We start from the raw sequence: 24,334 nt of genomic DNA, 5'->3' as shown, positions 1-24,334 counted from the left end.
CTAAGAAACAGTTCTTGCTGGCCAAAGGGAGCATGTGGTAGGCTGAGTATCACTAGGGCTAGCACATGCATTAATAACATCAGCACGACAACACCATGAGTCTCCCTCTAACATCTTTTTTTAACTAAACGAAAGTGAATTTGTGCTAGTGAAAGGTGCCAGATTAACAGGCCTGTAGACTGAAGTTCCCCATTGAGTTCTAGAACAAACACAATATGAAGGTGAGCTTGGGGAGAGGATTTAAATGAAATACCCCGGCAGATGCAAAGAGTTCTGATGGGCACAAGAAGGGTACACAGGAGACACAAGTTTTGGGTCTGACAAGATATTTGTGTGAAGATTATATCTTCAGCAACTCTTTAGACAGGTTGTTCTCCAGGATATAATTGTTAGATAAATGCCATGAGCATGCAAGAGATGATGTCTGGCAAATATACAGGGCCAAATTCTTACTGCAAGGAGCTTAGCGAGTAAAAGTAAATGGCCCTGGGGATGGGAGACTGGCGTTTATGTTACTGACCTGTGTTGTAATGCTTGGTGCAGTATCGCAAATCTTTTTCTTCCTTCAGGATAAACTGAGGCAAGGTTAATCCATCAGCAACCTGCACAGCTCCTTTCTCTTGCCATTCAAATATCAAATCGTTCATTGTGTAGCCAACTGTTGAGAGTAGGGAACAAATAGGACACATGAGCAAGAAACCAAACGGTGTCGAAGACAGGTGCTAACAAGGATGGTATTGTGGAGAAGGAAGTCCTGCACGGGTGCAGGGAGTTAGACTGGATTGCCCATGATAGGATGGATTTCAGGGCTCTCCACTGTGTCGCACAACAGGTTTGCTGAGGCTTACCTGGTGATGAAATCTTATATAAATGGTATAGATGGGCAGTGGTGGTTATAGTGGTGCACGTCATGCATCACAGTGGATTCCTGTCCAATAAATCAGATTTTCTGCCAGCTTGGGCTATTCTTTTAGCTTAGCTTAGCCTTTCAGCCCCAGTCTCTTCCTCTGCATTAAGTTAATCATTGGCTTCCTTTCCTTTTAGTTAAGGAGGCTCGTAGGTGCAAGCATGTATCCTAAAGCTGGGCGGAAGCCCCACTTGCAGCTTGGAGAACCTTCACCTTCAAAGCAGGAGGCCAATGCAGATAAACAAGAGCTCCCTCTTTAGGAGTTCAGCAATTGCTTGAATCTGGATCAAGCTAAGAGATGTCAGGTAGTTTCCTGGAAAACCGAGAGCTGCTCCCTGAGTGAATGCTAGTGACAGGAATGAAACAATCCTGGCAAAACTAATAAACAAGATTGTAGGGACCAGAGTGACAGAGAGGCTCATGTCAGCATGTCTGGGCTCTTGAGGGAAGGATGCAAGGAGGGGAGGGATGTGGACCCCTACGTTGGCCTCTGATCCCTGATTTAAGAGCTCTCCTCTCCCCATCTCCAAATGCCCTTTGCCTTTGACAGGGGCTTTATTCCTCCACTACAGGTACAAGAAATAGTTGTTGGTAGAAATTAATGCTAGGTGGGGCTGTGTGGGTGCTGGCAGGGAAAGGAGTGTGAGCGGAGGATCATGCTGACAGGCATATGCCAGGCACTATGTCCTGACTTTTACCCCCCTTTGTCTTTCATTATCAGAGAACCAGCTGAGAGCTGAAAAGGGACAGAGGAAACATGGTGGTTATCTTTAGAGGGGAAACTCCTCAGGACTCACAGCTCTCTAACTGCATGATGCACGTCTGCACGTCCATGGGGAAGTTCTTCAGATCCATGGGACAAGCCAGCGTTAGTGTAATCCTGGGATGAGAAGACAGACAGGGGAATCCCAGACTCAGTTTGAACACTGACAGGTAGTTACATTACATCTGAACTATGTAGGTGCCCACTCTTGTATAGATAGGTTAGTCTGCTACCTGTGCAGGGCCACACCTACCTGTTTGGGGGCATTGCCTGGATTATCTGCATCTTCCTTGAATGTAGTTTCAAGTGTGACATTGCAGAGTGTCAGAAATACGGAGCAGTTGGGCCTGTGATTTAATCCCAGCTGCCTTTTGCTGGTGGCGTGTTGTGACCACACCACTCCTTGGATTGTGTGGAACAGAAGAGTCCCACAGCAAGCTGTCTTGCTGCTTCTATCTTTATTTCATGCCTCAAGCTCACAACAATCTGAACCAGTCTGATATCATGGATCCACCAAATAGGATATTTCTAAAGGCTAGCACTGGTTGGAAAATTTCAAACAAAACATTTTCCTGTTGAAAAATAGGGCTTTGTCCAAATTGAAATTTGCATCGGGGTAGGGGGAAATGATAGATTTCAACAAAATTTTCTGTTGGGAAAATTGAAACAAAATATTTTGGGTTAGGTCAGTGTCAAACTCTATATCTGCCTGAGCCACCGCAATGCCTTGTGGGAGTTGTAGTTCCAGGTCCCTTGTGCCCCATTGTCTCCTCTAGCCGATGCCTCCTGGTCAGACTCCATGTCCCATGATGCACCACCGTGTCTCTCTGCATTATGCTCCACACTCATAAGAACGGCCATACTGGGTCAGAGCAAAGGTCCATCTAGCCCAGTATCCTGTCTTCTGACAGTGGCCAATGCCAGGTGCCCCAGAGGGAATGAACAGAACAGGTAATCATCAAGTGATCCGTCCCCTGCTGCCCATTCCCAGCTTCTTGTAAACAGAGGCTAAGGACACTTCAGAGCATGGTTTTGCATCCCTGCCCATCCCGGCTAATAGCCATTGATTGACCTGTCCTCCATGAATTTATCTAATTCTTTTTCTGAACGCTATTATAGACTTCACAACATCCTCTGGCAAGGAGTGCCACAGGTTGACTGTGCGTTGTGTGAAGAAATACTTCCTTTTGTTTGTTTTAAACCTGCTACCTACTAAAACATCCTTCTGCCTGAGGAGGCCTGGATGGACCAATTGCAGACCTCTCCGCTGTTCCTTAATCAGTCAGCAGGCCTGCTGCTGAGCACTGTGACAGGGTATCAGAGCAATGCCTGGTTGCCGGTCAATACAGGTCTGACTCTGGTTCAGATGTCTCTTGCTGTAGCGGAGCAAGAAGATACCTTTGAGAAAGTTGGACTCCATACCCAGGAGTTGTCAGACTGAGCTGATTGGGGATCAGCTGATTTACATTCTGGTTGTGTTAACATATTTTTCCCTCTTTTGGTAAAGAGAAACTGGGGTGACAACCTTCCTTGGATATTACTAGTTTTATTTCTGCCAAGACATCTCACCATCTTACAGAGAAACTCCAGCACTGCAGTGACTCAGCAGTTCACCTTTGGACCTCTCCGAGCCCCAGCCAAAGAGGGACTATGATGAGATATCTCTTGCCCATCAGCACAGAACACTAACTACTGGGTCAGCTGGCGCTGATGGCTGGTTTATTACGTGCACGTTGTTGGTGGAGAACAGTTTCAAACTGCAGTGTGATTTAAAAAAATGGGGGTCTCCAAACTCTGCCTACATGATTGGCAGTTTTGATTACTGCTTTGGCTTGCTGTCTGGTAGCTGCTATCTGCACTGAATCAATCCCCCATTTCTCATGGTGGCGATCTGCATTACAGCACTGCCTGTTCATTTTCCATTCCGCAGCACCATGCTGCCACCGGACACATGAGATAGCATAATGGGATGCAACTGCCACCTGCCTTTGGGGGTTGTAATGGAAGGTTTGAGTGACCTGGAGTTCCCAGTGTAACACAAATCCATACTAGGAAGAAGGCAAAATGTCTTTGGGACGACTTTTTGGCTCCTTTCCCCCCTAGCATTTTTAATAAAACTACTTGTTCTTAAATTTATTGCTTTAAAAAACAGGGAGAGTGGGGAAATGGATGTTTTCCAAAGGCGAATTAGTGAAAGTAATACAGTTCCACAGAAGTGTTCTGGATCCCTCTGGCAAATGAGTGACCCTGGGAAAAGGCTGTGAGGTTCTGGGGTAGGAAAATATCCCCTTACTCACCCTCCCAGCTCTCATGAGTGAAAACCGTACAAGAGAATGGAATAAAGAATCATAGAATATCAGGGTTGGAAGGGACCTCAGGAGGTCATCTAGTCCAACCCCCTGCTCAAAGCAGGACCAATTCCCAACTAAATCATCCCAGCCAGGGCTTTATCAAGCCTGACCTTAAAAACCTCTAAGGAAGGAGATTCCACCACCTCCCTAGGTAACTCATTCCAGTGCTTCACCACCCTCCTAGGGAAATAGTGCTTCCTAATATCCAACCTAAACCTCCCCCACTGCAACTTGAGAGCATTACCCCTTGTTCTGTCATCTGGCACCACTGAGAACAGTCTAGATCCAGCCTCTTTGGAACCCCCTTTCAGGTAGCTGAAAGCAGCTATCAAATCTCCCCTCATTCTTCTCTTCTGCAGACTAAACAATCCCTGTTCCCTCAGCCTCTCCTCATAAGTCATGTGCTCCAGCCCCCTAATCATTTTTGTTGCCCTCCTCTAGACTCTTTCCAATTTTTCCACATCCTTCTTGTAGTGTGGGGCCCAAAACAGGACACAATACTCCAGATGAAGCCTTACCAATGTCGAATAGAGGGAATGATCACGTCCCTTGATCTGCTGGCAATGTCCCTACTTATACAGCTCAAAATGCCATTAGCTTTCTTGGCAACAAGGGCACGCTGTTGACTCATATCCAGCTTCTCATCCACTGTAACCACTTGGTCCTTTTCTGCAGAACTGCTTCCTAGCCATTCGGTCCCTAGTCTGTAACAGTGAATGGGATTCTTCCATCCTAAGTGCAGGACTCTGCATTTGTCCTTGTTGAACCTCATCAGGGTTCTTTTGGCTCAATCCTCTAATTTGTCTAGGTCCTTCTGTATCCTATCCCTATCCTCCAGCGTATCTACCACTCCTTCCAGTTTAGTGTCACCTGCAAACTTGCTGAGAGTGCAGTCCATGCCATCCTCCAGATCATTAATGAAGATATTGAACAAAACTGGCCCCAGGACTGACCCTTGGGGCACTCTGCTTGAACCCGGCTGCCAACTAGACATGGAGCCATTGATCGCTACCCGTTGAGGTTAGGAAGCCAGGTGATCCCCAAAGCAATGTGAGTTTGGGGGTGTTTCAGTATAAACTCTTAATTCGCACTGGGTTTCTTGCTGTGGTGCCCAACGTTTGGTCGATTACCTGGACTAGGTTTGGAGCAAAATCTGTGTAGATTGATGGTTCTGGGCATGCAAGCCATGCAAATTTGCAACTCCACTTAGTTTCAATGCAATGGCAGAGGAAAATGGGCCCTTTTAGGCAAGGGTTTATCTACACCAGGAGTTTGCCTTAGTTCAGCAATCAGTGGTCAGCCGCAAAGGTAGTAAACCCCTAGTGGAGACAAGGAATTGAGGGCTGGGTTATTGTAGGTGTTGTTCATGTAACACTCCCATTGACCTCCGGGGGAACAGCATATATTTGAAGGTTGCAAGATCTGGTTCTTATTTAATTTAAATCTAGGATAAGTGAAGTGCTTGAATTCGGGAAGAAAGGGATTATCTAGGAACCCCCTTTACCTGGCTTTCCCATCCCATTCCATCCCCATTCCTATTAGTACAGCCCTAATAATATGTCGAGATCACATAGCAGAAGCCCCTCCAATCCTCTGCTCGCTTCAGTTTGTGTATTGAGCAAGTGAGTGGGTTTCAGCCACCTCCCTTGTGTTGATGTGATTTCCTTCTCCACCCCAAATGCAACCTTGTTTCAGGAAGCACTAATCCCAGCTACAGCGCTTTCAGTGTAGAGCCAGGGGACTGAGCCATCTGTGATTATGGAGGGACCATGCCATAACAAACAGAAGTGCTTTCTTTGCCTGCCACTGAGACTGTCCTGCACATGCTGTACATTCCCCGTCCATTTGAAACACAGCGCCCGTGTCAGAGCTTCCAAACTGTCTGTGTGTCATATCTCGGTAGGCACTGGGTACATTTAAAACAGAATCACTTAGCATTATTATTAGTTCTTCCTGCCTGAATGTCTTTCTCTTTATTGCTGCAAGGAGTATTATTATGTGGTAATTTTAATTGTCAGGGTACCTAGAGCTTTTGGGTAGGTATCTAACTACATAAATCTAAAGAAAAGAGAATTTTATTCATATGTTTTTTTTCAAAGGGACTGTATTAATATGGCTACGCCTTGAAGCTAATGTGTTCTGAGAGTTTGCCCTATTTGGTTATATTTACCTTAAGAATTGCATTTATTTGTTAGTTTTAAGATGAATACTGCTTCAGCAAGCATATGTGTGCAGTTCCCCTGTGCCAGAGCAGGCGGTTCACGTACTGACTTGTTCATGGATCACTGGAACATTCTTTAAATATGCAAGGCCTGCTCTTCAGATATGGACACCTAAATGACCCATGCTCATGCAAAGTGTCAGATGTGCAAACTGGGAAGTTGTGCACCTACAAGTCTATGTGCACATGTAAATGCAGGATTTGTGTGCTCAGGTTAGGTAGGTGCTTTTTGAAAACTGGGCTGATTGCAGTTGGAGCTGTAGAAAGGATGGAACGACTAAAAAAAACAAACAACCCAGCTATGGATAGTGCAGTCCTTAAGATAGAATCCATGTAATGAGACAAACTTCATGTTAGCGTAATGTCATGACTGAACAATCTTGGCAATACCCCTTTAAGTTTGTTTCATGTCATGCAGTACGGGTATATAAGCATTTAGATTAGAGTGACCAGACTGCAAGTGTGAAAAATCGGGATGGGGATGGAGGGTAATAGAAGCCTATATAAGAAGAAGACCCAAAAATTGAGATTGTTCCTATAAAATCGGGACATCTGGTCACCCTAATTTAGATGTATGTGTATGAAACATATACTAGTGTGTGTATATCTAGGAGTGTAGATAAAATTGGACTAGGCTTGAGTATATTAGGTTACCTTCTTTTGCATGTAGACACCATTCATATGCACACATACATATGAAATGGCTGTGACTTCTGGAAGGTTAGTGAACAGCATTTCATTGAAAAAGGCAGAACTCTGACCACCAAGGGAGATGTTAGTGTATGTAGGAGCAGGGAATGAAGAAGAGAACAGTTTTATTCTCAGTATCTATACAAATCCTTGGCAATTACTTCAGTGTGGACTCTTAATTTCCTCTTTCCAATCCTTCAGACCCGGATAGCTGGGGTTTCTGAGGTTTCTTTGATATTCAAAACCATTTTGGTTTGTAGCAAAATATTGTAACAAATCTGTGGCCATTTAGGAACATCACTACTGCAGACTGTGACCACTTGGCTTGCAGCAGCACTGAGGATTGAACCATCCACCTACTTCAAAAAGCACATCTCTTGGCCTAATGGAGAATCTCCTTTTTCTGTTAAGGATGGAAGGCCTATGACACACAGTTGAAAAGTTCTTATGTTCTCCAGTAGAAGGCCCATCCTAACCATTTTGTTAGTGTCATGTGATTTTAAATTGAAACTTGTTTACAAGACCTGACCTAAAGAGTGAAACACCAGTGTTTGCTGCTGCCTCCTTGCCAGTGCAGGGCTGCCATCTTGGATTTTACCTCAGAATTGTGAGGATGGAATCAAGTCAGTCTGCTGGGATTTGAACCCAGGGAGTTCAGTGGTTTAAAGACCAACCCCTAATGCTCTGTTTATTTAACAGCTTCTTGACTCAGCCTCAAGCATGCTTAGTCCCACCGTCCTCCCACCCCCAACCATTCTCTTTATCCCTCTCACCTGATACTGTAGAGGACATTGCCATTTCTGGAAATGCGCAAAAGTTTGTTGTCTGTGGTGATCTCATGGAAATGGGCCCCCTTCTCGTTGGCAAAGAACAAGTCAGGCTTCCAGATGGAATCCAACATGGAGGGGTCCAAATCCAGGGAGTCATCAGGGTACTCGTTGTATGCCAGCCGTGGGTCGTTCCACTGCTGCCGCAGGAAGATGTTCACCCTGTAGTCCTGCAGTGAGGACACAAGAGTTAGCGCTGGGCACAAAGTTAATGGTGCCCAAAAAATACTAGCAGTGGCCAGAAACTGCTAAGTGCAGAAGAAAGGGACACTGAAGGCAGCTGGGTTGAAACAAGCAAACAAACAATGTCTTTGGTGTGGTTAGGATCTCACGCTTACTCTGTGACATTCCCTACTGCCATTTTTTCTTGTATTTTTAGCTCTGTAGACAAAAGACACAATGATGGGCAAACAGCTGCTGTCCACGACACCTGCTCTGCTGCAGTGATCCCTGAATCCATAGCATGTGAGGCTACAACCTTACCAGTGCTATAGGGCAGTGGTTTTCAAGCTCTCTTTCATTTGCGGACCCCTACAAAATTTCAAATCAAGGTGCGGATCCCTTTGGAAAACTTAGACATAGTCTGTGGACCCCAGATTGAAAACCACTGCTATTGTGCATTTAGCTTGAAGAGAAAAATTCCATTCCAGGGTCTGCTACTGAACCTACACTCTCACTAAGTCTCCAGGGCTACTAAAATATTGTTCATTTACTGAGTGTGTCGAGGGCTGGAATTATATTTGCAAGATGCATCTTGTGGAGGATTAAGGGGAGGGCAGAGAAAGCAATTGTATTCAGTATTCCACCCCCTTGTTATTTGTAGGCATTCTACCTTCTTGCTGAGAGGGAATCCACCAGGACCCCACATTTCTCCCCTTTTTACTTCATCATCCTCAATGCTCCTGCTCCATGACAACCCTTCCTTTGTTCAGAGTTTATTACCATCCTTAGCACTGATTGTGAATAGAGGAAAGGATCACTTAAGAACACAAGGTGTCCACCCCTGCAATGTCTGCTGGGATGGGGCTCTATCTATAGTCTCACTTTTACATAGGTTCTTTGTAGATATTATCCATTTTATAATGAATCAACACGGCTCTATCAAGTTACTTGTGTTGAGGCCACACTAATCATGATTGGAACCCCACTGTACAAACACATGGTAAGAGACAACTCTTCAGGGCAGAGATGTTCAATCAAAATAGGCAAAATAAATAGCATTGAGGAAGAGTGACATGCCCAAGATCCCACAGGAAATCTGTGTGACAGAGCTAGGAATTGAACACTCATCTTCTGAAGCCCAGTCTAATTTCTTAGCCATAAGACCATCCTTCCTCTCACTGCTGAAGCACTTTAATTGTGGAGGTCAAATAGGTCTTAACACCGAGGGCTCCAGGATTTGGGCCACGCAGGGCAAAAACCTGCCACTCTTTCTGACTAGGATGGTGGTGGTGACACAGGGCTGTCTACAGCTGCGGTGGCAATTGGCAATCGGATGACAGAGGCCGCAAATTCCATTTCCAGAAGGACATTTAAAAGAGAAAAAAGCCCAACCATGATGTTAGCGAGAGTGAGCCCTAAGGAGGATGATCCATATTACATGTTCATAAACATTAAAGCTCTGGCACCAATCTCAACCAATCTCCCTCCAAGCCTTTTCCTCTGAGACTTTCTCCTGTGAGGTGGGTGGAGGGGCAGCATGGGGTGATGTCATTCGAGACCCCTCTCTAGCTCCTAAGCTAGTACATTTGGTTCTCCTCTTCAACCATCACTCATACCGAATGGTATCGATTTTATAGGCTATGTGATTTCGTTGCCCTGTGTCCCTTTAGAAATATCATTTGTCCCATAACCTTCATGTCTCACAGCTCTCCTGGGTTCTCCAGACCAAACTGGTTGTTGATCTCTAGCTCACATTCATGACCGGTTCTGCTGGACAATAATGGGGCAGCATGTTTTCTCTGTGTCTGACCCAATGGCTTCCCAAGGCCATCTGTCCTGTTCCCTGCCTTTTGCATGAGAAAGGAAGCAGACAGATTGAAATGAGAGAGAGAGAGAACGGACTCAGGTAGGCGATAAAAGCTCCAAGTACCTTGGCAGACAGTGCCTGAGGAGTGGCATGTCAAAAACCAATTTCACTGCCCTTGGCCAAACTAATTGTTAGTATCAGGGCCATGGTTTTATTTAGTGCCTTTCTTACCTGAAGTAGCCTGAAGCATTTTGCAAAGCTGAGAGTCAGATACTGGCAATGAATTAACTATGTGCACACCAACCATTATGGGCTCATCAGTGTCTAATGCTCAACTTGAACATTTGAACCAATTTGTTTGCATTTTTTCCTGTGAGGCAGTGTTTGCCAGGACTGTGGGGTTATTCCGTGAGTCTGCCATCTGTTCTTTAAAGCCCACCTGTAGAACGCAAGATCCTCCCTTAAAGATTGCGTCTCTGACAGTGCAACAGCTCAATTTGCAGTGCTGTGCCTAAGACGGAGTTCTGATCAGAAATCTGAACCGATATAATCTCTTGTCCCAGGGATAAGAATGCTACCAAATGAGCTGACTCAGCCTGAGGGATCAGCTGCTATTATTGTGTAAACACGATTTACAGTCTGATTACCCTGGGGCAAGATTAGAAGATGACACAGTGGATGTGTCCTATAGTTTTGATTAGGGCAGTCAGTTACCAAAGCTCTTTTAGAAATCAGTTTTAAGACTGCCCCATACACACCCTTTGTGCATGGAAACTACTAATGACCTCGTAATTTTGCCAACAGCACATAGGCCAATTCTTGATTAAGTTAAAGGGAATAGATTTCTGAATATGAATAAAATGGGATTCTTTCCCCTTCTGGGGAGAGCCAGGATGTCACCTTTACAAGTTCTGGTGGGTCTTTCTCACTTCATTATCCATCTCCTTCTCCCCAAGATAATGTGTCTCTAGAAAAATGGGAAATAGCTGTGGCCAGCTAATAATGAGCAGCCTTGTGCAGAACTAACAATCATATAAATCTGAAAGAAGGAAAGAGAAGAAAAGGAGAACAGATAGAAAATAGCCCTGAATTCATTGCACACAGTAGCAATCTGAACTAGTTGCATACATTGATTTCCCCCCTTTCTGTTTGTAAAGCTCAGTGGTGGTTGCACTCAGGGAAAATCCATGTAATTAGTCTAATAGGCAGAAAGCAAAAGGCTGTTTTGCTTATTCAGCTGCAAACCAGCGGAACGCTAGCAGGTCAGCTCCATCGTGGCGTCTATTTCATGTACGACATGAGTCAAATCCATGTTTGGAAGGAACTTCAGCAGCAGCTGCCCAGAGTGTGCTCAGCCTTGTGGAAAATGAACCAAACCCCCCAACAAGGGTTTGTGTTACTCAGAGTTCGTGCTACTGGGTTAAATTCATAGCTGCAGCTCCAAAAGTCACCAGGAAGAAAGGAAATCGAGCCAAGAACGGCTTCAGACTAACTGTTCAGTGGATGCTACAGGGTGGGAGAAGGCTGGAAGTAGAAGGATGGCAGGTGGGATGGTTTTGTAGGCAAACTTGACCACGAGCCAAATGAAAATGAATGTCCTTTTCTGGAACGTAGTCCAGGTATGACAGGACTTGGCAGTGTGATGGAGAAGCCTCACCCGAGAACAAAAAAATTCCATGATGCCCTAGTTCTATTCTATATAGGTTCTTATACCACACTTATCACTGTCCTTCTCGTAGGGAATTAAGTGAAATGACTGACCTCTGTTTCTCATCACTTCTCATTGGCTGCACCCATCCAGGAAAGACTCAGACCATTTCAGCTCCCTGCTGTGGGTCTGGCCACCTCTGTCATATGAGAGAGCAGTATCTCAGCAGTATTGAATGCGGCAGAGAGGTCCAGGAGGATGAAAATGGATGTCTGCCCCTCTGTCTATTGACAGCAGGAGATCATCTATCAGTGCCACTGAAGCTGTTGCCTTTCCATGTCCTGGCCTGAATCCAGATTATGTTGAATCTAGGTACTGGCTTAAATTAGATAAATTTGTAGTGGGCCTTTGGCTAGATTTTCTCTGAGCTTGCTCAGGAATGGCAGGCTGGAATGGACGCATCTAGGGTGGGAAATAACCAACAGCAACTGGTCAGTTTCTTGCAAGGGAGTTGGCTAAAGCTTCCAGGCAATGACTGTGGGGTCTGCAGCTTCAAATAGCCTTATTTAAATACCATGGTCTGGATTCTGCCCTCAATGAAACCTGTGCAGTGTGACTGGCTCTATTGTCATTTCTGGGTTCCTGCTGGAGTTTGGAACCAGATAGGAAAGGGTTCCATGGCTGAGAAGAAGGCTCAGCTGGGGCTCATTAAACTGTTTTGTGCTCCTGACATGCATCCGTGCAGGGAGAGGAAAGGCATGGCCAGCATGGAAGAAGGCTGGACACAACCCTGGGAGACATGTTGCTGTCCTGCTTGGACTGTAGAGGAACTAGGGGGAAGGCTTTTTATTTTGGGCCATTCTTATATCCCCAAAAGGGAATGAGCTCCTGGCACCACTAGGCAGGGGTTACAGCACTCCCCAAGGGCAGTGCGTTACCCACTTCTCTCTTATTAGGTAGTGTGACCGGAGAAGGTTTATTTTTAATTCTGCACATTCATTATAGGCTGCAAAATTCAGTCCAAGAAAGTGATGAAGGCCGGTGGGTAAGGAATGCTCAACAGGGCTTATAAAATTATGGATACTAGAAAGGAATAGTAACCAGATAAAGATGCTGAGCACAAGAGTGCACCTGGTTATAGTGTCTCACACCTACCTTCTTACTGCTAAATGAAAGGACTGTTTTCCAGAGCTTAGATTATGAGCATGGGAGTTCAGGACTTTCTATCCCAAGGCTGGATGAGAGACAGAGACAGAGCCACATCTCAGAATAGCTAATAGCCCAGGGATTTGGGCCTTCACCTGTAATGTAGGTGACCTAGGGTCAGGTTCCCGCTCTGCAAGGTGAGTGCCCTAAGCACCAGGCTGTAGTCAGTCTCTCTCTGGCCCAATGGATATTTATATATAGTAGAACAACTCTTACAGGGGGAGGGAGAGTGCCTTATTGCCCAGTTGTGAGTACACTCAAGGATTCCTGGGTTCAAGTCCCAGCTCTGAATCCAGCACAGCTGTCTCCTACATCCCAGGTGAGCACTCTGTTGTGTCTCTAACTCAGAAAGCTTTTAGATGAAAATTTCATATGGAAGTTGGTCCATCGCCAGCCACAAACCACTTTGGTTTTGACGAAACAGCATTTTTCAGTGGAAACATTTTGTTGATTTTTTTTTTTCCCCACCAGTTCTGCTCTCTAGCCAGATCTGCCGCTAGTTTGCTATGTGAGTGTGGACAAATCTCTATATGTACTTCTCCATTTGTAGCATGGCTAAATAGTACCTTCCTCCCAGGGCTGATCTGAGGTTTAATATTTGCAAATAGCGTGGGGATCTTCAGATGAACGACCCCATCTGCTATATGCACAATCAGCTGGATGCATCACTCCAAGCATCAGCAAATAACCCCATCTGAAACAGTGTGTATGTAACACAGTAACTATGTACCTTTGGTCTCTTTCTTTAAATATCTGTGCTGTGTCAGTATTATTTACTGCCACTAGTTACATCAAGTAGAATCATAGAAGTGTAGGATTGGAAGGGACCTCAGTAGGTTCTCCAAGACTAAATAATAACTAGACCATTCCCGACAGAGGTTTGTCTAACCTGTTCCTAAAAACCTCCAATGAGGGACATTCCACAGGGAGCAACAGCAGTTCATTCAGCCCCTGTCCCCCCAAAAGGTGCAAAGACAAGCGAGAATCCTACATTGCATCAACAGAAGCGGAAGGAAAAATGAAACACCAGGCTGGCTGGTATTATTTGGATTTCATAAAAGGGAGTCCAGTGGTGACACATTCATCTGACTTCAAGTACAATGGGACCTATTAGAGTGAAGTGATCTAAAGAAACCCACAAATCTGCTTCACTCTATGAGACAAGGCTGCCTATACTTGGAATGCAGCGTTGTTATAGCTTTGTCGGTCCCAACCTATTAGAGAGACAGGCTTTTGAGCTTACACAGCACTCCTCCCACACCTGAAGTAAAGGTTTTTTGAAAGCGTGTCTCTCTCACCAACAAAAACCTGTCCAGTAAAAGATATCACCTCACCCACCTTGTCTCTCAATAATTGGAATGGACTTTTGCACTGAAGCAGCTCAGGACTTTCATTATAATCTGGCTGCAAAGAGAGTGTTACTGTATCTAAATTCGCCAGGTTCTAGACCATTGAGCCTGGATCCCTTTCAAGTGAATTTCAAAAAAAATGTGACCCCCCCCCAACTAAAAATATACCCCAAACCCACCACCACTGCATTGCTCTCTATCAGTGAGGGGCAGGGATAGCTCAATGGTTTGAGCATTTGCCTGCTTAAACCCAGGGTTGTAAGCTCAATCCTTGAGGGGGCCATTTAGGCATCTGGGGCCAAAAATCTGTCAGAGACAGTACTTGGTCCTGCTGTGAAGGCAGGGGACTGGACTCCATGACTTTTCTAGTTCTATGAGATAGGTATGTCTCCATATAATAAACAAGTAACCACCCCAGCACTCCTACCATAAGCTCTTGTGGTTTCATTTATGGCTGTAGAATACAGCAGTGCTCTCTTTTTCGATATACATCAGAGAAGGACAGCCTGACACAGCCTCATGGGCACTCACAGAGTGGCAAGCCCAATCCCTACTTTCTGTGAGCATGGTCGAACCTGTGCCTGCAGTGGAACAGGTATGAGAGGAAAAAGGATGGAGAGGAGGGAAAGAATGTCTGGAGTACACAAAAGGCATGAGAGCTGCATGTGACAGAAGTGTAGCTCCGACCAGTTTCATTCAGTGGCAATGCAGGGGTGGGGGGAGTGTTGGACCTTGTGGCTTCACAACTAGGCAGACGCACAGACTATTCCCAATGCAAAGTGTGTGTATGTGGGGAGCCCCAGGAGTGGCCTGGAAGGATTCCTCCCCTGGTTACTCAGGCTGTGAGCTAGAGGCAGGATGTATACCATAAAGCATCTCACTCAAAAGAGGCTCTTCCTAACCTCAGCTTTTACATTAGAAAATAATTTTTGTAGTAAAATCAGAGGTGCAAATCAGTATATCTCACTATAAAGAAACTGTAAATACAGAGCTGAAGAAAGATTACTGATATGAAAAATTAACCCAAACTCCTGGTATAAAATGCAGAGGCATATTTGAAAGCTCTCTCTGCGCTGGTAATTCACTGAGCTGGTAACTCCAAACAATTACACTTGCTGTGCAAAATATTCACAGCAAAATAGGGGAGCCCTCTGCATTGGTGGTTTTTGCATTTGTTTGTGATTTTCATACAAATAAACTGATTTACTGAAAAATACCTTCTGAGAGTTCACCATTCCCCTCCCTGGTTGGTTAGAAATGATCTCCTCAGCATTTTTGGTATTTTGAATTTCAAAATTAGAAATCTTGGTTTGGGAGGGACTAATGTTTTGGAATTTTTGAATATCTGCACATTTTGAGTAAAAAATTCCAGTTCTGGACATGTTTTGAAAAGTAAAAACGTTGCATGTATGAAATTGAAATTGAAAAAAAAAGAGAGAAATGTCACAAAACGCTTTTCACTGTTTTTTCGCTGCCCTGCTTGTTACTTACACAACTGAGTCCAGTTCTGTCTGCAGATACTCCTAACTCCTGTTGACCTCAGAAGCTATGGATCTGAGGTCAGAACGTGGCCACTGGGTCAATAGTTTCTCCCAGTGTTTCACCAACAGTGTATGCTGGATTGAGGCTGGTGAAGTTGTGGTTGCTTGTTTAAACCCATTTACAGAAATGATTCATTGTCTGATTGGAGTCACCTGTGCAAGAACTATACAAACAACTATATTACAGCTGGATGGTTGCATCCTCCAGGGTCTTGTGCCCTTATTAGATACTTGCTTAGTGGATATAGTTTTGCTGCAGTTGGCTATAAGGTTACGTTTAGTTTGCCCTTTTCAAATGGGATGAATCCTGTGTGCAATTCCGTTAAACAGCTGAAAAATATATATATGCAAAGGGGGCTGTGGAGAATCAGAATCCCAAATGTCAGAGCATGATCTTTCCCTTAAACTCTCATTTATAACTCGTTACTAAACTCAGCCCACTCAATTCATGAAGAGTTTGGTTTCTATTTCCGTTCTGAATGAGATATTTGCTGTTCTGTTTAGATTCCTCAGTCTGCAAATACCGCAACATTCAGCATCTTCTAGCTTATTAAATACAGAATTCTATTGCAATGTTTCTGGACAGAAGGAGGCCATCTAGACCCATCCGACTGTACCCTTTAATGTTTTTCTCCTCAAAGTGATTGTTTAATTCTATGTTGAATATGTTCCCAATTGCTGCTTCTCTTATCCTTGGGCTGGATTAAGAGCAGGACTGATGGAGCAGTAATACAAACCTCAAGCTGCAAGAGGACAACCTCTCACACTATAACAGTATCCTGTCAATCACAGGGCATTGTGCATACTTATGGTTCCTGGGTCTATGTCTATATTTCATTGGGTTCTCGTTCTGCAAGGTGCTGAGGACTCTCATCTACTACTGACCTTGAAGGATCATGCCCTGAATCTGGCTCTGCCTTTGGGAGTCCATTCCACACATTAATTTCCCTCCATGTGTTCTCCTAACCTCCCTGAACATTTCACCTCTGCACTTCTTGCCCTTTGAGCTCCCATTAGAGAGTTCATGGAAGGCTGATTGCTCTTCAAATGTGCTGCCCCTTTATTACCTTCCTTCTTGCCACTCACTTTTCTAACCAGTGGAAACTGGAGTTTCACAACTTCTCAATGTAGCTAAACCCTGCCCCTGTATCTTCTCTTCCTTGTTGCCCTTTTCCATACTTCTCTGTTTCTTCTCACTCTGCTATCGTGCCCTCAGCTGTGAACTGGTGATCTCATTAGCGGTATGCATGTTGACAGTAATGATCCCCACTGATTTGTGGGCTATGGAGCTTGTCTCTAGAGTTTTTAAATGTCAACAGTAATGGCTTATGTGTGAACTAAAAGTCCCAAAACATATTTTAAAGATCTCTCTAATTAAATGAATTGATAGATCTATGTGGTTAAGCTTCCCTGGGTACCAGCAATGTGGTTACTTCTTACAGCGTGCTAGAGTGATCCAGCCATCCAGGAGACTTTAGCTGTAGCATCCCTTGAACACTGAGCTTTCTTGTTTTGTTTGGCCAGTGATTCTACAATGCTACCATAACCAGTCCTATTTGGGTCAACGGTGGGATTTGAACCTGTGACCATCAGGGCTAAAAGCTTGAGCCTGCACTACTCCAGCAAAATAATTAAGTCCCTTAGCTGGAGGCCTGAGTCAAGGCTGGTTGACTTGTTTTCTTTGAAAAATGGAGTTAAGTCAAAAATTGAATTTTTTTTTCACGAAAAAAGTTTACCAATTTTTTGGTTTTGGAAAAAACATTTAAAAATAAAAAATGTTGAATTTTTAAAATAATATTTTGTTTCAACTCAGTGGATGGAGGGAATTATTTTCTCATTTAATTTTTCCCATTGGAAAAGTGTTTTTTTTTTTAAACTAATAGTTGATACTTCCTCTCACTTTTGAAATCCCCTCCCCTCAACACCTTTGCCCAACTCTACACTTTTCTAATGTGAAAAAAGGGAGTAAAAAGAAATGACAAAAAAAGGGGGGAACAATTTTTGTTTTCTTTTCAAAATTTTTGTTTTTAATTCTCCGTTTCTGTTGGGAAAAAAATGAAAAATTTTGAATGCAATTAAAGTGATTTTCTTTTGCAATTTTTTCATGGAAATTTTTTCCCCCACCAGCTCTAGTGGTAGCAGCCTCTAGCCTCCATGTGGACCAGCCTCTGGACTGGTGACAAAGAGCCATGCTCTCCTCATCTCAGTTACACTGTTACTTGAGAGAGGTGCTGGGACTTGAGCTGCAGGTGTGGCAAAACCACTTCCCCATTCATGTAGCCGCCACTTTAGACTTAGAGCTTGTCTACATCAGTGGTTCTCAAACCAGGGCCACTGCTTGTTCAGGGAAAGCCTCTGGTGGGCTGGGACCGTTTGTTTACCTGCCGCATCCGCAGGTTTGGCCGATCGCAGCTCCCAGTGGCCACAGTTCACTCCTCCAGGCCAATGGAAGCTGCAGGAAGTGGCTTGGGCCAAGAGACATACTGGCCGCCACTTCACGCCACCCCCATAGGCCTGGAGTGGCAAACCGCAGCCACTTGGAGCTGCGATTGGCTGAAAGTGTGGATGCGGCAGGTAAACAAACCAGCCCGGCCCACCAGGGGCTTTCCCTGAACAAGCAGCGGCCCTAGTTTGAGAGCCACTGGTCTTCATTAACTGCTGGATTGACAGGCAATGATTGATCCAGCGGGGGTCAATTTATTGCATCTAATCTAGGTGCGATAAATCGACTGCTAAGCGCTTTCCCATTGACTCTGGTACTCCACCAGAGCAAGAGGCACAGGCGGAGTCAACGTGGGAGTGTCAGCTGTCGACTGACCAGTGAGTAAGTAGATCTAAGCACGTTGGCTTCAGCTACGTTATTCATGTAGCTGAAGTTGCGTAACTTAGATTGATCCCTCCCCCTAGTGTAGACCAGGGCTTACCCAGTCACAAGCAGGTCTCTATAGTTGTTTTGAGTAAAGCTGGCTGGAGAAATTTTGACAGAATATGCTGTTGGAATACACAGTTTTGTCAACACTGAAATGCTTCACATAATCGGGTCGATTTTGCCAGAATATAGTTTCAGAAGAAAATTAGGGACGGTGGGAGGGGGGAATGTTCAGATAGCATCAAAATGTCCAGTTTCAACATTTTCAGACCAAAATATTTTGATTTTTCGTTTTGGAGCTACTTTCCATTTCAAAGGGTTATTTTGTTGTAATGGATTATATTGCACAAAGTACAAAAGTGGAAATCAAAACATTCTGGTCAGTTTGAAATGAAACATTCTGGCTGACGAGAAGCAAGTTTTTGATTGGCATTTTCCTGTGTGGAGACCTGAGACATTTTCTGGTTTTGTACTGATTCAGAATAAGCTGCATTTTGAAATCTCAAAATCCTCTGTGAAATGGAACTTTCATCCTCCCAGCCCAGTTTGGAGAGGATGCCATTCATGCAATCTAGCTAATCTGCTACATTTAAAAAAACAGCTGGAGGGGTGGGGGCCAGCTTATTAGCAGGTTGATGTGGAGTTCTAACAGCTGCTCTCCAGTGCTACACTTCTGCTTTTTGATGCTTGCTTGAGAAGAATCAACATCTGTTGCCTTGAGTTCCCAGAGGCACTCAAACCTATGCTTTCCAAGTGGTAGTGGGGATCTTTTCTTCAGAGGAATGGCTTCCAGAATGGTGGACCCTGCAGAACAGAGCAGATCCCCACAGTGTGTTCAAGGGGTCTGCATTGTGTTTCTCTTTGTTGGGCTAGGCTTAAGACACATTCCTTTTATGGCATATCCAGTTCACCAGAGTGCCTTGGGATTGTTTCAGTGGATTGTGAAATGCCTTGAGGAGCAATATATAACAGGAACGTTATGAGAGCAGGCTGCACTGCATGATGTCTTTCTGTATATTGCACAAGGAGGGCTATTGCGGGCTTGCCCTATCTCCTCTGCCATTCAATGGGATGGCTCCACTGAATTTTATGGGGACAGGGTCCACATCATGATTTGCTTATCCACATCATGCCCAATGAAGTATTCCAATAAAATAACACATTAGTAATAGTTCCATTCTCCAATTCGTGGACAAATAGAAATGTCTAGGGATTTGTAATTTATTCTGCAAATGAATCTGCAAACAAATGTGGTAAGTTTAGGCACACTACAATATAATGTGTGCTTTTAGGATTTGAGATGTTATTGACAAGTGCTGCCCTCCATCTAAGGATTTTATTTCCTTAAGAATTTAGACCAAAAATAATCAGTGCCAACGCGTGTCTAGTAATAGGACTAAATGTACATTGCATTAGAAAGAATACAGAGCTACAAATTCTGCTGTACTGTAACGAAGCATAAATAGCGCCTGATTCTCCTCTGATTTCTGGTGTAAATCTAGAGTAACTCCACTAAAGACAATGAAAGTGACCCCAGTGTAAAATGCTGTTCTAAATGCACAGGACAATTTTACATACTTCAATCAACATCCTTCTATAGAGAGAGACTTACAAAAAGAGTAATTGAACATCATATTTCTGAATTATCTTTAATTAATACAGAGGGATGGCATTGTACCTCCAGAGCCTTGGTTTGATGTTCACTGATTATGTCGCAACTGATCTTTAATTGCTCCATCTAAAGACTATTATCTCCTTTCCTCATGATTGTCTCCTTCTAGCTCCTTACAAATTGGATACAGCTATTAGCAATGTTGGTTAATTTCCCCCAAAGATGGTCTGAGCTTGCAAAACCTTGCAAATGTTGATTCTGAATAAATGCATTTTAATTTTTTTGTGTGCAGACAATGGCTCCAAAGAAAAGCCATATGTGAAAACCCTCTCTAATTCTGGGGAATTTGAGGTTTGGTTCAGATTGGATCTGAATTGAGCTGCTGCCCCTTAACTCTACAACGGGCTAATTCAAAATCCCAGATCTAAATGCTCTTGAATTTTTAGAAATCTTGGGTGCATCTCTGAACTATGTGGCTTGGTCAAGCCTTTTGCAAGTGGTACTAAGAACAATATTTTTCTTGTTTCCTTACTTCTGTATACTCTTCTGAGAACGTCAGCCTCTTATTGTTGCCTATTCAAATACCTATGTTTACGTGCAGATGCATACAGATCATACAAGATCTTAGTCTTTGAACAATGAAAATCTTGTACACTAAAGCCTTTAATTTAATCACCCTTCAAATACAATCCAGGAACAGAGGAGCAACCATCTCCTTTAGCAGAATAAGAGCAGTTTGGAAACTTGCCACATGCACTGGAAGTAGAACGTGACCGAACAAATTGAACAGCTATACTTAATTTTACTTACCATAGTAGTTTCTGCAATAGAACCAAAGCTGTTGATGAAAATGTTGCAGCTGACGTTTACTGGAGGGCCTGTGCAACAAATTAAGAGCAGATCAGGAATCCACCATATGATCACTGGCAAACATACTTCCACACTGCAGTGCTAAATCCTATTGGCGTGGAAATGTAGCTTTCTATATGGCACCATAACCTCTACACTGCCCTGCGGCTGTTTGAAAATCTAAGTTGGTCATACGTATATCCCCTAGGTCATATTCCACACTCTTCCATGTTCTGTAAGGCCAAATCCTGTGGTCCTTCTTTGTATTTTATTCAATCAGTACTCGGGAAAACTCTGCTTGTGCTGGCTGGAATTTGCCTGAGTAAAGATCCAATATGCTGGTTTTAAACAATAAAGCTCCAAATGGCATGAGACTATGAGGGACTGTCTCATGGAACCTAGTCATACTGCCATACAGAGACATGCGTGAGTGGAAGCAGTTGGCAGGGGTGGCCTGTGAGGGGTCCTGGATTCTGGAATTCTTTTCTGTTTGGTCCACCAGAACATGCATCTGTTAACCTTCCATGCAGGCTGTGAAGTGTATTTTAACTTGCAAGCAGGAGGGAGGTTGGGGAAAAGTAGGTGGCGGGGACTGGAGATGAAGGCTGAACTGGTAGGATATCATGATATGGTTGGATAGAAGGTCTTTGGGGATTTCTGTGTAGTATGAGCTACAAATGACAACTGGGGCACCTGGAAATGTGACTCAAATATTGCACTGATCAACTTGAGATCATGTGATGATGTGTTTGGAATTTGGGCGTTAGCAAAACCTGCAGGTTGGACCCAGGTAAATAGAAAATAAAATTAAATATAAACCATGAGTAAGAACAGAGTTTGAACCATACATGTAAGCCTTGAATTTTTTTGCACCTTCTTCTTTCACCATCACATGAAAATTCCTGACCTTTGAGTGTGCTCAGGGGGATAAACTGGATTTTGGTTCCTTTAGCTCAGATGTGTTGTTGGCTAGATGGTGAGTAGGGCTGGATGGGAAATGTTTTTCAAAGCTCTAAAAGCTTTGTGTGACAGGAAACCTTCTTCCATTCTGCCTTGGGACAGAACTTGGGAGGCTACTGAAGCCAAATCAGGAGATTTTAGCCCACTTAAAGTCCGGCAGCGCAGGGGGGCTAAGGCAGGATCCCTGCCTGCCGTGGCCCTGCGCTGCTTGCAGAAGCAACCGGCATGTCCCTGTGGGGGTAGGAGACGGAGTCTCCGCACACTGCCCCTGCCTGCAAGCACTGCCCCTGCAGTTCCCATTGGCCGGGAACTACAGCCAGTGGGAACTGGGTGGGCAGCGCATGCAGGCAGGGGCAGTGTACAGAACTCCCTGTCCCCCTACCTCCTGCAGAGATGTGCTGGCTGCTTCCATGAGCGGCACAGGACCAGGGCAGGCAGGGAGCCCACTTATCCCTGCTGCACCGCTGACCAGGAGCTGCTCGAGGTACGCACTGCCAGGAGGAAGCCCACACCCTCACCCCCTCCTGCACCTCAACCCCAGCCTGGAGCCTCCTCCTGCACTCAAACTCCGTCCCAGAGCCCACACCTCCTGTCCCAGCCCTGAGCCCACTCCCGGAGCCAGCACCCCAAACCCCTTCCCACATCCCAAGCCCCTACCCCAGCCCTGAGCCCCATCCAAAACCCAAACTCCATCCCAGAGCCTGCATCCCTCACCCCCTCCCACATCAGAATCCCTTGCCCCGGCCCTGAGCCCTCTCCCACACCCAAACTCTCTCCCAGAGCCTGCACCCCTCACCTTGCCCCAGGCTCAGCCTGGAGCCCCTTCCCACACTCCAAACTCCTTGGCCCCATCCCAGAGCCTGCACCCACTCCCGCAACCCAATCCCCTGCCCCAGCCTGGTTAAAGTGATGAGGGTAGGGGACAGCAAGCAAGGGAGGGGGAATGGAGGGAGCAGGGCGGGACCTCAGAGAAGGCGCAGAGCGTCAGAGAAGGGGCGGGGAAAGGGTGTTTGGGTTTGTGTGATTAGACAGCTGGCAACCCTAAGTGGTGGGCATATCCAGGTCTTGGCACGCATCATCCAACTCTGTACCCCCCCATAATACACTGAGGGGGGAAAAATCCCTTCCTGACCCTCCTACTGGTTGGCCAGAGAAAACTCTGAAGCATGAACTTTTAGTAACATAAGGCAAACTAGAAGTGAGCCCCTGTGCCCTGACAGCGCTCCCTACAGAGGTCATTCACAGACATCTAACGTATGCATTTCTGGTTTCTTTAAACTGGGTGTAGTGAGGAGGCCTCACTCCCCACTGCGCCGGAGAGGGACAAGCCAGAACAGGCGCGGCAGTGGGCGGAGCCACCCCACCTGTCCCCACCCCCCAGAAATCAAGGGGTGGGACAGGAAGTATAAAACCCCGGCCCCGGTGCTCAGTTTGAAGGAGGCTGCCGGAGAGGACAGACGCTGGTGCCCTAGCTCCCGCTGGGCTCAGCCTGCCCCGTGCTTGGTACCTGGAGGAGCGCTGGCCCGATGTCCCCCGTGCTCGGTACCTGGAGGAGGGCTGGCCCGACCTGCCCTGTGCCCGGTACCCGGAGGAGGGCTGGCCCGACCTGCCCCGTGCTCGGTACCCGGAGGAGGGCTGGCCCGACCTGCCCCGTGCTCGGTACCCGGAGGAGGGCTGGCCCGACCTGCCCCGTGCTCGGTACCCGGAGGAGGGCTGGCCCGACCTGCCCCGTGCTCGGTACCCGGAGGAGGGCTGGCCCGACCTGCCCCGTGCTCGGTACCCGGAGGAGGGCTGGCCCGACCTGCCCCGTGCTCGGTACCCGGAGGAGCGCTGGCCCGACCTGCCCCGTGCTCGGTACCTGGAGGAGCTGCCTGCGCTTCCCAACGCCCGGCATCTAGAGGAGCTGCCTGAGCCACCCCACACCCGTACACAGAGGAACTGCCGGGAGTTCCCCATGCCCGGTATCCTGAGGAACCCATGCTCTGGGACCCACCGGATGGCGCCAGCGGATGGCAGGTACCCAATGAGGGGGAGCTTGGAAGTGGCCCGGGGGCAGCCGACCCCAGTCAGGCTGTAGACATACCTGAGCCTATGTCAGTGTGTTGCGGCCAGGAGCCCCACTGACTGAAGCGAACCCTTGCCGCTGCTAGGGCCCCGGGCTGGGACGCAGTGGAGTGGGAGGGCCTGCGTCCCCCCTGCCACCCTTGCAAGGGTGGCAGACTGCCCCTCCGCCTGGCCTGAGGAGGCCATGCAGACTGGTTGTTTGCTCAGCCCCTCCTCAAGGGCCTGAGCCCTGAATCGCTTGCTGCCCCGCCCTGAGCCAGGGCCTGGGCCTTATACACCTCAACTGTGTATTGCCCCGCCCTGCCTCAGGGCCTGGGCTTCTAGACTGTCTGTTTGTTTGCTCAGCCCTGCAGCAGAGGGTCTGAGCTTTGCCACTGCGTTTGGTGCCCCGCCCAAACCTAGGGCTGGGCCCCTAATTAACTGTGTGGTGTTGCTCCGCCTTGCCGCAGGAGGCCGGAGCCCCAAGTGACCGTGCATTGTCGCTCAGCCCAGAAGCAAAGGGCAGGAC

At 46.1% G+C, this 24,334-nt stretch overlaps 1 protein-coding gene across 1 annotated transcript in view; it reads right to left on the bottom strand.

Moving 5' to 3' along the window:
- Positions 1–24,334, bottom strand: part of GLRA1 (glycine receptor alpha 1) — a 67,861-nt gene that overhangs the window by 11,646 nt on the left and 31,881 nt on the right. Inside the window, exons 3-6 of the mRNA XM_050961604.1 lie at positions 20,764–20,831; positions 7,706–7,929; positions 1,705–1,787; positions 521–658 (exon numbers count right to left, since the gene is read on the bottom strand). Coding sequence (XP_050817561.1) covers positions 521–658; positions 1,705–1,787; positions 7,706–7,929; positions 20,764–20,831 — 513 coding nt within the window. The remainder of the gene's footprint in view (positions 1–520; positions 659–1,704; positions 1,788–7,705; positions 7,930–20,763; positions 20,832–24,334) is intronic.

Source organism: Gopherus flavomarginatus, chromosome 7 (assembly GCF_025201925.1).
Source record: "Gopherus flavomarginatus isolate rGopFla2 chromosome 7, rGopFla2.mat.asm, whole genome shotgun sequence".
Taxonomy (NCBI): domain Eukaryota; kingdom Metazoa; phylum Chordata; order Testudines; family Testudinidae; genus Gopherus; species Gopherus flavomarginatus.
Note: the sequence above shows the minus strand (reverse complement) of the source record. Positions and strands in the feature narration are given on the sequence as shown.